This window comes from Hypanus sabinus, chromosome 9 (genome assembly GCF_030144855.1).
Source record: "Hypanus sabinus isolate sHypSab1 chromosome 9, sHypSab1.hap1, whole genome shotgun sequence".
In the NCBI taxonomy this organism is placed as follows: Eukaryota; Metazoa; Chordata; class Chondrichthyes; order Myliobatiformes; family Dasyatidae; genus Hypanus; species Hypanus sabinus.
This window is the reverse complement of record NC_082714.1, coordinates 4,371,995-4,388,742: the sequence shown is the minus strand read 5'-3', so window position 1 is coordinate 4,388,742 and position 16,748 is coordinate 4,371,995. Positions and strand designations below refer to the sequence as shown.

The window sequence follows — 16,748 nt, the reverse complement described above, 5'->3', positions numbered from 1 at the left end:
TTCCTCGGGATTTACTCCCAAAGCCTTTCCCATGGGTGGGTATGGCCACAAGGCAGCGGAGATTTGAAATCAGAGCTTTCCTTCTCCCCATTGTCATTTAGTACATATATGTATTGTACTGCTGTCGCAAAACAACAAATTTCATGACATAGGTCAGTGATAATAAACCTGATTCTGATTCTGCTGTTCTTTTTTCTGGCAGGGCGGGGATCCCGTGGCAGGGACTGTGTGGACTTACTGTTCTGGTGTTGCTGGCAGAGCTGCCCTCTCTCCACTGCTGTCCAGCCAAGTGCACCTGCAACAGTTTTGGAATCCTGTGGTGCGTCAAGATAGGCTTGTCCACCATTCCCCGGCATATTCCTTCTGACACCTCTAACATCTTTGCCTTCGAGAACTCCATCTCAGTGTTGCGCAGCGAGGACTTCGCTGGCCTCAGGGAGCTGAAGCTCCTTCACCTGTCACACAACAAGATTTCCGAGCTGCCGGGCCAGATCTTCCGACCCCTGGCTACCCTCTACAATCTGGACCTGTCCGCCAACCAGATCACTGAGATCACCAACGAAACCTTCGCGGGGCTGCGGGACCTGGAACGGCTGTATCTACAGAAGAACAAGATCGCTAGCATCCAGGCAGGGGCCTTCGAGGATCTGGTCAGTCTAGTCGAACTTAAGCTACAGGACAATCTCCTCAAGCACATCCCCCCATTCCAGCTGCCTACCCTCCTGCTCCTGGACCTCAGTAGGAACGATATCCCGGGCACAGAGCTTGGCTTAGTCTTCTTGCCGGAGATCGAGTCACTGAAACTGGCAGGGCTGGGCTTGCCCACCATTGACGGGGAGATGTTCAAGGGTATGCGGGGCCTCCAAGAGCTGGACCTGTCTGACAATCGGCTGGTGAGCGTGTCAGAGGTGCTGGCGCACCTGGAGGGGCTTACCTCCCTGAGCCTCCGGGGCAATAACCGGATTTCTCAGCTGCAGAATGAGGACTTCAAGCCCTTGAGAAATCTGCAGAAGCTGGACATCAGTGGGCTGGGCCTCAGGACTATCCCTCAGGGCTTCTTGGACCTTTTCCCCAACCTGCGAAGCCTGGTGGCGGCAGAGAACCCGTACCACTGTGTCTGCCAGCTGGGCTGGTTGGTACAGTGGGCACGGCTTAACAGCGCCCTCTTCCAGCAGCAAGAAGAGACCCAGTGTCACTTCCCACCGGTCAACGCTGGCAGGCCGCTAGTGGAGCTGGCACTGGGGGACCTGGGCTGCCCCACCGGCCTGGCGACCACCATAGGGATCTCACCCACCCCTGGGTCCCGGACCACAGTGGGTCACCAGGCCACGTGGCCACCAGAAGAACAATTGCCCTTCAATGGCAGGGCCACAGCTGGAGCGGTCACCAAGTCCGCTCGCGAGCATGACGGGATGCTACAGTCCTGCTCCTTGGCCGACTGCTTCAACGGGGGTATCTGCCAACTGGACAGGGCTGGGCGCCGATTCTGTGCCTGCTCAGCAGGCTTCCATGGGACCCGCTGTGAGATAGAGAGCAATCACCAGGGCTTTGCCAGAAGCCTGGTGAACATCAGCCAGACCACCAGCACCTCAGTCACTCTGAATCTCCAAGGTTTCAGGCTCTCACCAGTTTACTACAAGGGCCTCCGCCTGACATACAAAGACTGGTCGGGTCCCGACCCCAGGCCAGTATCCCTCAACATCCCAACCTCACTGCAAGCGTACAGTATCCGTGGCCTGAGGCCTAACTCCACCTATCAGATCTGCGTGGGTACTCTGGGGGATTCTGAGCTCAAGGTGGAGCCGTGCGCAGTGGCACAGACGTTGCCCATGAGCCAGCCAGCTCCATTTGCGCAGGAGAGGGTCGCCGACCTGACCAGTGTGATCTGGCCTGCCGTTACAGGCGTCTTCCTGATCACACTTCTGGCAGCAGCTATCGCTTACTACTGCTGGAGAAAGCGCTCCAAGAAAGATCCAGTGCCAGGACTGGGAGCCCAGCCTTACGATGTGGAAGGGATCAAACCATGCCTTCAAGAGGGCCTAGTCCTGTCCAACAGTCCAAAGGAAGCCGAAAGCCTTTCGCTGCAGACTGAACTGCCACTAATCCAGGAACGTCAAAGCAACACTCCCAATGGCTTGTGACCACTGATTCCTTAACATTACTGGCGATTTCCAAAGAGTGAAGACTCCTGTAAAACTTCACTGCTTCAATTAATGTCCATTCCTATTGAGAGGGGTCTGCACTCAGTATCCCCAAGGGAGTTCCAATTCAAGTTGCTTAAAGAATCCAGTCCTGGTTTTCCTTGCCCCACTCTGCACACAAGCTCAGTCCAGGTTCCCCATGAAAAGTCCAATTACAAGGAGGGATCTTGGCTTCCAATATGCATGACTGTAAATATCACCAATATTTGCTATGCTACTCAGACAGTTCCCAGTGTGCAGCGATTGGTAGGGCCAAATTCCGCATGCTCCTAAGCACCTGGAGTGCATGAATCACTGGCCATTACGAATCCCATCTCACAAGATCCACTGCCTTTCCCTGACACACCAGGAGGAACAGAAAGGGTAGTGGCGATCGCATACCACCCAACCCACCCGTTCGCTACTGTAAATTCTTAAACACACATTATATATGACAATATTTGTAAGCAAATAAATATTTTTCTAGAGAACAGATATGTGAGCTGTGGTTTCCTTGTTGCAGGGACAGTTAGGGTCTGCAGGGAATGGTCTACCAGAGCACGAGGGAGGGGAAGAGAGCTGACACACTGCAGAAGAGAGAGCCAGGAAGTCATAGGTGAGGCTGCTTATACAGTTTTGGTCACACCCTGTTGTAAGAAAGATGTTTTTAGAACATAGAATAGTACAGCACAGGAACAGGCCCTTCAGCCCACAATGTTGTGCCTAACCCATTAAATCTGTCATCAAATGGCCAATTAAACTAATCTCTTCTGCCTACACAACGTCCATGTCCTCCTCCATTTCCCTCACATTCAGGTGCCAATCTAAACATCTCTTAAACGTCCTTCCTCACGGTTGCAAGCGGAACAAGTGCTACACCTGCTCCTACACCTCCTCCCTCACTGTCATTCAAGGCCCCAAACAGTCCTTCCAGGTGAGGCGACACTTCACCTGTGAATCTGTTGACGTCATATACTGTGTCCGGTGCTCCTTGTGTGGCCTCCTGTACATTGGTGAGACCTGACATAGATTGGGAGACTGCTTCACCGAGCACCTACGCTCTGTCCACCAGAAGTGGGACCTCCCAGTGGCCAGCCATTTTAATTCCACTTCCCATTCCCATTCTGATATGCCTATCCATGGCCTCCTTACTGTTGTGACGAGGCCACACTCAGGTTACAGTAACAACACCTTATATTCTGTCTGGGTAGCCTGATGGCGTGAACATAGGTTTCTCAAACTTCCGGTAATGTTCCCCTCCCTCACCATTCCCATCCTCGATTCCCTCTCTCACCTCATCTCTTTGCCTCCCATCACCTCTCTCTGGTGCTCCTCCCCCTTTTTATTCCATGGCATTCCGTCCTCGCCTATCAGATACCCACTTCTCCAGCCTTGTAACTCTTTCACCAATCAACTTCCCAGCTCTTTACTTCACCCCTCCCCCTCTTGGTTTCACCTATCACCTTGTGTATCTCTCTCCCCCACCTCCACCTTTTAAATCCACTCTTTTTTTTTCTCCAGTCCTGCCAAAATGTCGAAGAGTCTCGGCCTGAAATGTCTACTTTTTTCCATAGATGCTGGCTGGCTTGCTGAGTTCCTCCAGCATTTTTTGTGTGTGGTTCTTATAACTCCCTGTTTCTACCTCCACCACCACTCCAGGCAGCACACTTGCCCCTCATATGTCCTTTGTTACAGTTGTGTAAGTTGTTGCTGAGACCACACTGGAATCCTTTGTAGTTTTGGTCATCCTATGACAGGAGGTAGGTGGTTAAACTGGAAAGAGTGCAGAAAAGATTTATGAGGATGTTGCTAGGATGAGAGAGCCTAAGTTAGAGGGAGTCATTGGCAAGGCTGTTCCTTGGAACAGACGAGAATGATGTGCAACCTTATAGAAATGTTTAAGATTATTAGAGGCAGGGATGAGGTGAACAGAAATAGTCTTTTTCCCCAGGGTAGGAGAGACCAAAAGCTAATGTGCAAAGATTGAGGGTGAGAGGGGAAGATTTAAAAGGGAACAGAAAGACAACTTTTCTACACAGAGGATGGTGAGTGTATGGAACGAGATGCCAGAGGAACTGGTTACGTTAGGTCAAGAGAATCATTTAAGAATCACTGGACAGGTACATGCAGGGACGAAGCTCAGAGAGATATGGACAGAACACAGGAAATTGGGACTAACTGGGCAGGCACCATGGTCAGCATGGACTAATTGGGCCGAAGGGCCTGTATCGTTCAACGACTCTTCAATGCTTACATGTTTCTCAATCAGATCAGCAGAACTGAGGGAGGGAGGGAACAGCATCAATTCTCTTTCAGAATATGGATATGACCTATAATCTCCACAAGAGTCTGTGATGAACTCACTCCAAACATCCAAACAATCCAGGACTGAAACACTGAATACATGTCATGTTGAAATATCAAAAAGCATGTGGCAGGTTAAAAACAGACACTGAGCAGGCCTGACAGAAGAGATTAGGAAATAACATAAAATGCAGTTGGAGAAATTATTTTAAGGAAATAGAACCTTGCTACTATATCACTCCCCTCTTCACAAAGAATGTAAACCTTCTGTGGTCATTGTGGTAACATATTGTGTACAGCAAACTCCCACTAATGGCCAAATGTGCTCATTTAGCAATAGGAATAGAACCTAACAGCCCAGCACAGCCCCATGGCCCACAACATTATGACATCCCTTTAAACTACTCCAAGATCAATCTAATCCTTCCCTCCATTTGTCTTCATCCATGTACAAACCTAAGAGTCTCTTAAATGTCCCTAAAACACCTGCCTCTACCCCCACTCCTGGCAAGACATTCCACATACCAACTAAATCTGACATTCCCCCCCACCCCCCATACTTTCCTCCAAACACTTTAAAGTTATGGCTCCTTGTATTAGCCATTTTGACCTTGAAAAAAATGCCTCTGGCTGTCAACTCTTATTATCCCATACACCTCTATCAAGTCACTTCTCACCCTCCTTTGCTGCAAAGAGAAAAGTCCTAGCTCATTCAACCTTTCCTCAAATGACATGCTCTCTGATCTAGGCATCATCCTGGTAAATCTCCTCTGCAGCTTCTCTTCAGCTTCTACATCCTTCTTACAACAGCAGGACTAGAAATGAACACAATCTTCTAAGTGGGATCTGACCAGAGTTTTATAGGGCTGCAACATAACCTTGCGGCTCTTGAACTCAACCCCCACCCCCTAGACTAATGAATACCACTGTGCCTTGTTAACCACCCTATCAACGTGCGCTACAACTTTGAGGGATCTATAGACGTGAACCCCAAGACCCCTTTGTTTCTCAAGACTATTAAATCCTGACATTAACCCTATACTCTGCCTTCAAGTTCAACCTACCAAACTGAATCACACTTATCCAGACTGAATTCCATCAGCCCAGCTGAGAAATAAAGAAATCTATTCTTTTTACGACCTTCTCGACTCTTGCTGTATTTTCACTGTGTGTTTGTAGACTTTAATTATCAAACCATGAGTTTTATAGAAGGTATAATGACCAAATGCTAGAGGACAGTGTTAAGTTACCTGACTGTGCCTATTACACAGGCTGTGAGCAGCACAGATCAGAGGAGAAATGGTAGGCCACTGGAATCACAGTTTCAGTGGTCTGACCAGCAACCTTTCACCTCCAGCCAGAAAGACAGGTACTACTGGAATGCAGTTATTTTTATATAAATTATATGTTGTCATGGAGACCAGGCCCAGGACGTTAATTCTTTATTAAAGCACCTGTACTCTGGGAAGGCGACTACTGCAGAATTAGAGCAAAGACCAGGAGAGCTAATAATAGGATTAACCGTGGCCTGCTTTCAGACCTCAGTAATTAGATTATTTAACTTGCTCAATCAGCCCAGCAGCCCACATAACCTGAGGTCTACAGCAGGTAGTCAATCCTGAAACCATCAGAGATTACTGCATGCTTTGAAAATAAAGCAGGTTTTCCGGGGAGATCGGACTGGAAAAATACATCCCTAGATGCTTTGCAAGAATGTTTTTTCAGGCAGAATTTGACAGAAGTTATGCAGAAGGGTAGATTTTAATAAGGGTCTTAAAGTTGCAGGGCCAACACACAAATGGGTCCTTCAACGAGCAGACTTTTTGCCCATCTACACTCATTCCATGTGTCCACAAAGAAACATGGTAACACAGTGGCTGGTGCAACGTGTCACACCAATCACGGATCGGGGTTCAATTCCAGCTACTCTGTAGGAAGTTTTTACATTCTTCTCATGACTGTGTGGGCCACCTCTCACATTCCAAAAATGTACAGATTAGGGTTAGCAAGTTGTGGCACCAGAATTGTGGCACAATCACGCTGATTGGATTTGACCACGATGACACGTTTCACAGCATGTTTTGAAGTACATGTGACAAGAAAAGCCATGCAGACTATTGCTGACCAGCCAAATGGCTTTCCAAATATACGGAAACCTTAGCTTCAAATTTTAACACAGAATGTAGAACATGGGACAAAGTACAGGCCCTTCAGCCAGGACATTGTGCCTATATTTTAACCTACTCTAAGATCAATCTAACTGTTCCCTCTGGTTTTTTTTCTATCACCCATGTGCCTGAGAGTTCCTGAAATGCCCTTACCACTCCTGGGAGTGTGTTCCACCATGCTCTGTGGAAGAAACCTACCTCTGACACACCCCCTATTCACCTTAAAATGATGCCCCCTGATATTAGTCATTTTCTCCAATAATATGTTTAAGGCTCCCTGCCCTCGAATTCAAAGATCACCGAATCATAGCCTGAATCAGAGAGGGGTAGTGAGGGAATTCTAGAGTGGCCTCGCTTGCACATGTGCTCTGCTCCTTGCCCTCGGCAACTCTTGCACACTCACTGATAAACACGCAGCCTTTAACTTTCCTTGAGGTGGATGTGATAGACTGGCATTGAAGTGAAACATCCCCCCACACAAGAGTCATTGTCAGCACACAGCTGGGACTCGTTTGCCCTCGAGTAACACACCTGAATTCTATTTCGTAATCAGCCAGAGTATTTCTCAAAATGCTAATAATTACATCGAAGAAACCTACAATTGTGCTGCATCAAGGATTAGTTTAGGAATTTCAGTAAATGCTCAAACCAGCTCTGGAAATTAAGGATCTTTTCAAAACGATTATAATCCATGCTGCGCAAGAATTTTTTGCTAAAATGGTTTAGTGAAGTAACTCTTCTGGGACCATACTTGCCCTAGGGTGATTGAGAAAAACTCTTCTTAAAATAAACTGCTGGTGATTGGTTTCAGATCTTTCAGCTGGCATTCATCAAATCAGTCAGCAGGTCACCTCCCAGTATCGCTGCTCTGCCAAGTTAGGCAATCAGAGTTCAGGGACCATCTCCCAATCTCATGCCAAAACAAAGTCATGTATCAACTCCCAAATTTCAGTTGGGGGACCATCTCCAATCCCAAAACAGAGATAGGGGCCTGCTGAGTTCCTCGGATCTCCAGTGTCTGCAGATTTTCTCTTGTTTGAGGTACATCACCTCTGAATTACATGAACACAAGTGATTGTGCAGATGTTGAAAGACGTAAGCAACACACACAAAATACTGGAGGAGCTCAGCAAGTCAGGCAGCATCTATGGAGAGGAATAAACAGTCAATGTTTCAGGCTGAGATCCTCCTGATGAAGGGTCTTGGCCCCATATTTTGACTATTATATATGCTCCCTGACCTATCAGCTCTTCCAGCATTTTGTGTGTGTTGTTCACCACTTGACAGGGGACATCTCAATCTCAATGCAGCAAAAAGCCGGCGAGGGCCTTGCACTTTGGAGTGAAGGAGCTCACTTGAAGAGGTGGCTCTAGAAATCGTGGACACATTGGTAATCATTTTCCAATGTTCTATAGATTCAGGAACAGTTCCTGCTGATTGGAGGGTGGCTAATGTTGTCCCACTTTTCAAGAAAGGAGGGAGAGAGAAAACAGGGAATTATAGACCAGTTAGCCTGATGTCAGTGGTAGGAAAGATGCTGGAGTCAATTATAAAAGAGGAAATTACGACACATTTAGGTTGAACAAGTTAGGTCTCTATTCATTGGAGCGTAGAAGGTTGAGGGGGGATTTGATCGAGGTATTTAAAATTTTGAGAGGGATAGATAGAGTTGACGTGAACAGGCTGTTTCCATTGAGAGTAGGGGAGATTCAAACGAGAGGACATGATTTGAGAGTTAGGGGGCAGAAGTTTAAGGGAAACACAAGGGGGTATTTCTTTACTCAAAGAGTGATAGCTGTGTGGAATGAGCTTCCTGTAGAAGTAGTAGAGGCCAGTTCAGTTGTGTCATTTAAGGTAAAATTGGATAGGTATATGGACAGGAAAGGAGTGGAGGGTTATGGGCTGAGTGCGGGTAGGTGGGACTAGATGAGATTAAGGGTTCGGCACGGACTAGGAGGGCCAAGATGGCCTGTTTCCGTGCTGTGATTGTTATATGGTTATACATTTGGATAGCAGTAGAAGGATCAGTCCGAGTCAGCATGGATTTATGAAGGGAAAATCACGCTTGACTAATCTTCTGGAGTTTTTTGAGGATGAAACTATGAAAATGGACAACAGAGAGCCAGTGGATGTAGTGTACCTGGACTTCCAGAAAGCTTTTGATGAAGTCCCACATAGGAGATTAGTGGGCAAAATTAGGACACATGGTATTGGGGGCAGAGTACTGACATGGATTGAATATTGGCTGGCTGACAGGAAACAAAGAGTAGTGATTAATGGGTCCCTTTCAAAATGGCAGGCTGTGACCAGTGGGGTACTGCAAGGTTTGGTGCTGGAACCACTGCTGATTACAATATACATTAATGATTTAGATGAAGGGATTAAAAGTAACATTAGCAAATTTGCTGATGACACAAAGCTGGGTGGCAGTGTGAAATGTCAGGATGATGTTATGAGAATGCAGGGTGACTTGGACAGGTTGGGTGAGTGGGCAAATGTATGGCAGATGCAGTTTAATGTGGATAAATGTGAGGTTATCCACTTTGGTGGCAAGAACAGGAAGGCAGATTACTATCTAAATGGAGTCAAGTTAGGAAAAAGGGAAGTACAATGAGATCTAGGTGTTCTTGTACATCAGTCAATGAAAGCAAGCATGCAGGTACAGCAGGCAGTGAAGAAAGCTAATGGCATGCTGGCCTTTATAACAAGAGGAATTCAGTATAGGAGTAAAGAGGTCCTTCTGCAGCTGTACAGGGCCCTGGTGAGACCCCACCTGGAGTATTGAGTGCAGTTTTGGTCTCCAAATTTGAGTAAGGACATTCTTGCTATGGAGGGAGTGCAGCGTAGGTTCACAAGGTTACTTCCCGGAATGGCGGGATTGTCATACGTTGAAAGATTGGAGCGACTGGGCTTGTATACACTGGAATTTAGAAGGATGAGAGGGGATCTGATTGAAACATATAAGATTATTAAGGGATTAACATGCTGGAGGCAGGAAGCATGTTCCTGCTGATGGATGAGTCCAGAACTAGAGGCCACAGTTTAAGAATAAGGGGTAGGCCATTTAGAACAGAGATGTGGAAAAACTTTTTCACCCAGAGAGTGGTGGATATGTGGAATGCTCTCCCCCAGAAGGCAGTGGAGGCCAAGTCTCTGGATGCATTCAAGAGAGAGTTAGATAGAGCTCTTATAGATAGTGGGGTCAAGGGATATGGGGAGAGGGCAGGAACGGGGTACTGATTGTGTATGATCAGTCATGATCACAGTAAATGGCGGTGCTGGCTAGAAGGGCTGAATGGCCTACTCCTGCACCTACTGTCTATTGTCTATTGCCTCAATCTCATCCCCTCCCCCTCCTCTTTATTCCGCCTGTCTACCCTTTTCCCAAACAAGGCAACATCCTTGTAAATCTCCTCTGCACCCTTTCTATGGTTTCCATTGTAGTGAGGCAACCAGAACTGAACACAGTACTCCAAGTGGGGTCTGACCAAGGTCCTATATAGCTGCAACATTACCTCTCGGCTCTTAAACTCAGTCCTACGATTGGTGAAGGCCAATGCACCGTCTGCCTTCTTAACCACAGAGTCAACCTGCACAGCAGCTTTGTGTCCTATGGACTCAGACCCCAACAGCCCTCTGATCCTCCACACTGCCAAGAGTCTTACCTTTAATACTATATTCTGCCATCATATTTGACCTACCAAAATGAACCACCTCACACTTATCTGGGTTGAACTCCATATGCCACTTCTCAGCCCAGTTTTGTGTCCTATCAATGTCCCGCTGTAACCTCTGACAGTCCTCCACACTATCCACAACACCCCAACCTTCGTGTCATCAGCAAATTTACTAACCCACTCTCCACTTCCTCATCTAGATCATTTATAAAAATCACAAAGAGTAGGGGTCCCAGAACAGATCCTTGAGGCACACCACTGGTCACTGGCCTCCATGCAGAATATGACCCGTCTACAACCACTCTTTGCCTTCTGTGGGCAAGCCAGTTCTGGATCCACAAAGCAATGTCCCCTTGGATCCCATGCCTCCTTACTTTCTCAATAAGCCTTGCATGGGGTACCTTATCAAATGCCTTGCTGAAATCCATATACACTACATCTACTGCTCTACCTTCATCAATGTGTTTAGTCACATCCTCAAAAAATTCAGTCAGGCACAACCTGCCCCCTGCTCCAATCCCTCAGCAAGAGAAGGAAATCCAGTGAAGAAGTCTGCCACTTCAGTGTTAATGTGTGAAGGGTATGTGAACTGCCAGGAAAACTTTCAGGTCAAGTCAAATGCTTCTTGTCTCTTTGTGAAAAAAATACAATGCATTGTACCCAGTAACCCTTTTTAAATTCAAAAATATTGGTTTTATTTAAGTAATACACATATGCAAAAATTCCGATTACTGTAAACCACGGAGGATGCAATTGTATTCAAATGAGATCTAGGAGGCAAGTTAGCAAGAAGAAACCCTGAAGGCTTGTTCATTCATTCGGCCCCGCATTAATTCAGTGAACTGAGGTAATCAGTCATCAACATTGTGGTTCCGAACAGGATTTTACAAACATCTTGCAACCAGAATGATTGGTTATTTCTTTGATAAAGGCGACATACATACACACAAAATACCACTTTCTTCTTCTTGGTTCCAAAACACACAATCCGTGGCAGGAATAAGTGAACACTTTTACAATGTCTGTGAGTGTGAGGGGAAGAGAGGCGGATAGAAAAGATAAACGATTTCCACCCTTCACACAGATGCTAATCACATGTCTGAAACTGAAGGGAGCGGATACTTCCACTTTAAATATTTCTGTCAGGATACAAACAGCCTACGTTCTCAGTGTGGTTTTGCCAGCTTCATTAATTCTACATTTGTTATTGGTTCTGAAGGCTTTTAGTAATTTGCAATTAGTTGACCTTAAGCTCCTACAGAAATCAACAAGAAAAATTAATCTTTAACTGGAAAGGAGGTGGTGCGAGTTGCTTTTGCAGCTGAGAAGTATTGATCAGATTGTGGATTGGGGGCTCACACAATGCACAAGGGCTCTGTGGGCCGGACAAAATCATTTATATGATATTTATATCATATATCATTAATCATTTAAGCCACTAACAAGTCTCCTGTGGTTTCTATTCCAGGGTCAGGTATCTAAAGAAGATTAATTTATTTATCATATGTTCCTTAAAACTTCGAAACAAGGTGAAATACATCATTTGCGTCAACAACCTACAGAGTCTGAGCATCGTGCTTGGCAGCCCAGGTGTCACTGTGACTCCACCACCAACATAGCATGCTCACACCTTACTAACCCTAAGCAACACACACAAAATGCTGGTGGAACACAGCAGGCCAGGCAGCATCTATAAGGAGAAGCACTGTTGAAGTTTTGGGCCGAGACCCTTTGTCAGGACTGGCCTTAATGTGCATCTTGGGGAAAACCAAAGCAAATGGAGGAGGCCCATGCAGACACAGCAGCGGGAACTGAACCCATTACCCTAACTGCAATGCTACTGTGCCGCCCTTTGTACAGTACTTGTACTTGTACTTAAGCTGCTAAATTCTGCTTTATTTTTAAAGCAACAGTCATTTTCACATATGCTTAGAGTTCCAAGAATTTGAAATATTTTACAATGAATCAATTACTGGGTTCATATATCCACTGCCTTGGAAAAATGTCCCTGGAAAACAGACTTTATTTCTGAAATGATCCAATTTATGGCACTCCTTCCAGTTCCAGCACCACAGGAGATTTAGTCACATCTTGTAAGCCACCTTTAGATCTTATTTTCCATTGCTACCATCAGGGAGGAGGTGCAGGAGCCTGAAGACCCACACTCATTGTTTCAGGAACAGCTTCTTCCCCTCTGCCATCAAATCTCTGAATGGACACTATCTCACTATTTTTGCTCTTTTGGTGCTACTTATTTAATATATATATATATATATATATATATTTATCTATCTATTTATTTATTTATTAATTATATATATATATATCTATATATATATATATATATCTATATATATATATATATATATATATATATATTTATAATTTACAATATATCACTGCACTGCTGCCAGAAACTAATCCTCTCCATGCACTTCAATTTCTCTAACTTCTGATAACTGCTCTGACTCCTTTTTCTACCCACCATTCTGGCTCCCCTCTTCCTTCCCTTGCTTCCATTCTCCTCACTTATCAGATTTCTTTTTCTCCAGCCCTTCACCTCTTCAATCTATCACCGCACAACATCCACCCCCCTTCCCCCTCACCTATCACCTGCCAGCTTGTACTCTTTGCCCCATCTTTTTATTCTGGCTTCCTCCTTCCTTTCCAGTCCTGATGAAGGATCTCAGACTGAAATGTCTACTGTTATTCATTAATATACATGCTGCCTGACTTGCTGAGTTCCTCCAGCTTTTGTGCGTGCTGCTGAAGATTTCCAGCGTCTGCAGAATTTCACGTTTATAATCCCTTCTTCCTGCTCTGCTTTACGGACTTTCACAAGACCTTCCTTTCCAGTGGAGTATCACATCAATCAATTCTAGTCAACCACTATGCACATGAATGACCTGTGGGACAGAACAGTGTACTAAATATGAAATCAAGGAAATGGCCATGACGTGACAAGGATTCTCTGATTATCTAACAGGACAGAGAGACTGAGTAACTGGACAGAAGAAACCATGGCCCCGAATACACCAATTCTGAAACCATCATTCTCTTTGGGCCCTTTACTCCCAGGGGAGCATAGACCATCGATGACCACCCGTCTTCATTGTCCTCTGTCTCAGCCGGTGGACCAGGAGTACAGAATGCCTTCAATTCCACCAATCTATGAGGGCGGTATTATATCGTAATGCTTTACGGTGCCAGCGGTAAGATCAGGGTTCAGTTGTTGCTGCTGCCTGTAACTTCCACCGGGTTTCTCTGGTTTCCTGCCGCTTTCTGAAGATGTGTGGTTAGGGTTAGCAAGTTGCAGGCATGCTGTGTTGGTGCCGGAAGCATGGTGAGATTCACGGGCTGCCCCCAGCATATCCTCAGACTGTGTTTCATTGTATGTTTCTATGTACGTGACAAACATTCGTGATCTGCTGTTCAGTCTGGGGAATGACATTGGAACCTCCCAGATCTGACACATTTCATATCCACATCAGTAACTGCAGGAGGTGCAAATTCAATGCCCCCTCAGTGAGGAGAGAAGATATGACCCAAGTCTGTGATACAGAGTACAAAACAGATGTGTGCACTCACCCCTGGTCCGTGTCAATTGTCAGGGTGCAGACAGGCGTGGTGAACTGCCGCACGTCCCACAGCTTTGCTTGCCGCTCGCGTACCTAGAGAGACAAGGAAGGATGAAGGGAGTGAGAAAGAACACCCCAGAGGCAGCACCCAGCAACATATCAGTGAACACAGGCTGCTGGCGTGGGTTGTGTGGCAGATACTACAAGGCAATTAGCCATTCAGCCCATCAGGGCTGATTTATTATCCCTTTTAATCCCATTCTCCTGCATTTTCCCTTTAACACCCTTACTAATCAATAATCTGTCAACCTCCACTTTAAATATACTCAATGACTTGGCATCCACAGCTGTCTGTGGCAGTGAATTCCACAGATTCAGTATCCTCTGACTGAAGAAATTCCTCCTCAACCCTGTTCTAGAGGATATCCTATTCTGAGCCTGCACCCTCTGGTCCTAAATTCTCCCACGTTTGGAAAAATTCCCTCCACATCCACTCTATCTAGACCTTTCAGTATTCGATGTTTCAATGAGATCCCCCCTCATTCTTCTAAACTACAGGCCCCAAGCCATCGAATATCACTCATACGATAACCATTTTATTCCCAGGATCATTCTCATCACCCTCTCCAATGGCAGCACATCTTTCCTTAGATAAGGGACCCTAAACTGCTCACAATACTCCAAGTGTGGTCTGACCAATGTCTAATAAAGCCTCAGCAATACACCCTCCAATATCCAATCCTCTATTAACTCCAAAGTCCCATCCTCTAAGGGACCAATGTTTACTTTAGTTGGCTTCTTCCACTGTGGTAAGTCACATCTCCTTTAATATTTTTTGCTGGCCTACTCTCTACATTAATCAGCTTTGGGTCACTCGTTGCTACTTTCTAGCAATTCCCCAACTCCGTGACTGACCACCAATCTTCACAACAAACTGGCTTTTCTTTCTGTCTGGTGGAAACACAGAACACCACAGCTCAGAAACAGGCCCTTCAGCCCATCTAGTCCATGACTAGTCCCATTGCACTGCTTTTGGACCATAGCTACCCATTCATTACATAGTTAAAAAGAACTTGGTAATGATAGAAAACTAGAAAATTATAAGGTTAGCAGGAAGGAGCTTAAAAATGAAATTAGGAGAGCCAGAAGGGGCCATGAGAAGGCCTTGGCAAGGATTAAGGAAAACCCCAAGGCATTCTACAAGTAAATGAAGAGCAAAAGGATAAGACGTGAGAGAATAGGACCAATCAAGAGTGACAGTGGAACAATGTATATGGAACCAGAGGAGACAGTTGAGGTACTTAATGAATACTTTGCTTCAGTACTCACTACAGAAAAGGACCTTGGCAAAGGTAGGGATGACTTACAGCAGACTGAAAAGATCGAGCATATAGAAATGAAAAAAGATGATGTGCTGGAGTTTGTAGAAAGCATCAAGTTGGATAAGTCACCGGGACTGGATGAGGTATACCCCAGGCTACTGTGGGAGGCAAGGGAGGAGATTGCTGAGTCTCTGGCACTGATCTTTACATCATCAATGGGGATGGCAGGGGTTCCGGAGGATTGAAGGGTTGCAGATGTTGTTCCCTTATTCAAGAAAGGGAGTAGAGATAATCCAGGAAATTATAGACCAGTGAGTCTTACCTCAGTGGTTGATAAGTCGGTGGAGAAGATCCTGAGAGGCAGGATTTATAAAGATTTGGAGAGACATAATATGATTAGGAATAGTCAGAATGGTTTTGTCAAAGGCAGGTCGTGCCTTACTAGCCTGATTGAATAGTCTGAGGATGTAACTAAACACATTGATGAAGGTAGAGCATTAGATGTAGTGTATATGGATTTCAGCAAGGCATTTGATAAGGTTTCCCATGCAAGGCTTATTGAGAAAGTAAGGAGGCATGAGATCCAAGGAGACCTTGCTTTGTGGATCCAGAACTGGCTTGCCCACAGAAGGCAAAGAATAGTTGTAGACGGGTCATATTCTGCATGAAGGCCGATGACCAGTGAAGTGCCTCAGGAATCTGTTTTGGGACACCTTCTCTTCGCGATTTTTATAAATGACCTGGATGAGGAAGTGGAGGGATGGGTTAGTAAGTATGCTGATGACACAAAGGTTGGGGGTATTGTGGATAGTGTGGAGGGCTGTCAGAGGTTACAGTGGGACATTGATGGGATGCAGAACTGGGCTGAGGTGGCAGATGGAGTTCAACCCAGATAAGTGTGAGGTGGTTCATTTTGGTAGGTCAAATATGATGGCAGAATATAGTGTTAATGGTAAGACTCTTGGCAGTGTGGAGGATCAGAGGGATCTTGGGGTCTGTGTCCATAGGACACAAAGCTGCTGTGCAGGTTGACTCTGTGGTTAAGAAGACAGACGGTGCATTGGCCTTCACCAATCATGGAACTGAGTTCAAGAGCTGAGAGGTCATGTTGCAGCTGTATATTACCCTGGTCAGACCCCACTTGCTGTACTGTGCTCAGTTCTGGTCACGTCATTACAGGAAAGATGTGGAAACTATAGAAAGGGTGCAAAGGAGACTTACAAGGATGTTGCCTGGATTGGGGGGCAAGCCCTATGAGAATAGGTTGAGTGAACTTGGCCTTTTCTCCTTGGAGCAACAGAGGATGAGAGGTGATCTGATAGAGGTACATAAGATGAAGGGAGGAATTGATCGTGTGGATAGTCAGAGGCTTTTTCCCAGGGCTGAAATGACTAACATGAGTTGGAACAATTTTAAGGTCCTTGGAAGTAAGTACAGAGGAGATGTCAGGGATAATTTTTTTTACGCAGAGAGTGGTGAGTGTGTGGGATGGGCTGCCGGTGACAGTGGTGGAGGTGGA

General features: G+C 45.8%; 2 protein-coding genes across 3 annotated transcripts in view; one reads left to right on the top strand and one right to left on the bottom strand.

The window, feature by feature from the left end:
- LOC132399017 (vasorin-like) overlaps nucleotides 1-2,673 on the top strand; it is a 60,188-nt gene extending 57,515 nt beyond the window's left edge. For both annotated transcript variants that reach the window (XM_059978892.1, XM_059978891.1), the window contains exon 2: nucleotides 203-2,673. In XM_059978892.1, coding sequence (XP_059834875.1) covers nucleotides 203-2,141 — 1,939 coding nt within the window. In that variant the 3' untranslated portion in view covers nucleotides 2,142-2,673. The remainder of the gene's footprint in view (nucleotides 1-202) is intronic.
- The window catches only part of LOC132399016 (coronin-7-like), a 264,124-nt gene that overhangs the window by 199,774 nt on the left and 47,602 nt on the right, over nucleotides 1-16,748 (bottom strand). Inside the window, exon 9 of the mRNA XM_059978890.1 lies at nucleotides 13,918-14,000. Coding sequence (XP_059834873.1) covers nucleotides 13,918-14,000 — 83 coding nt within the window. The remainder of the gene's footprint in view (nucleotides 1-13,917; nucleotides 14,001-16,748) is intronic.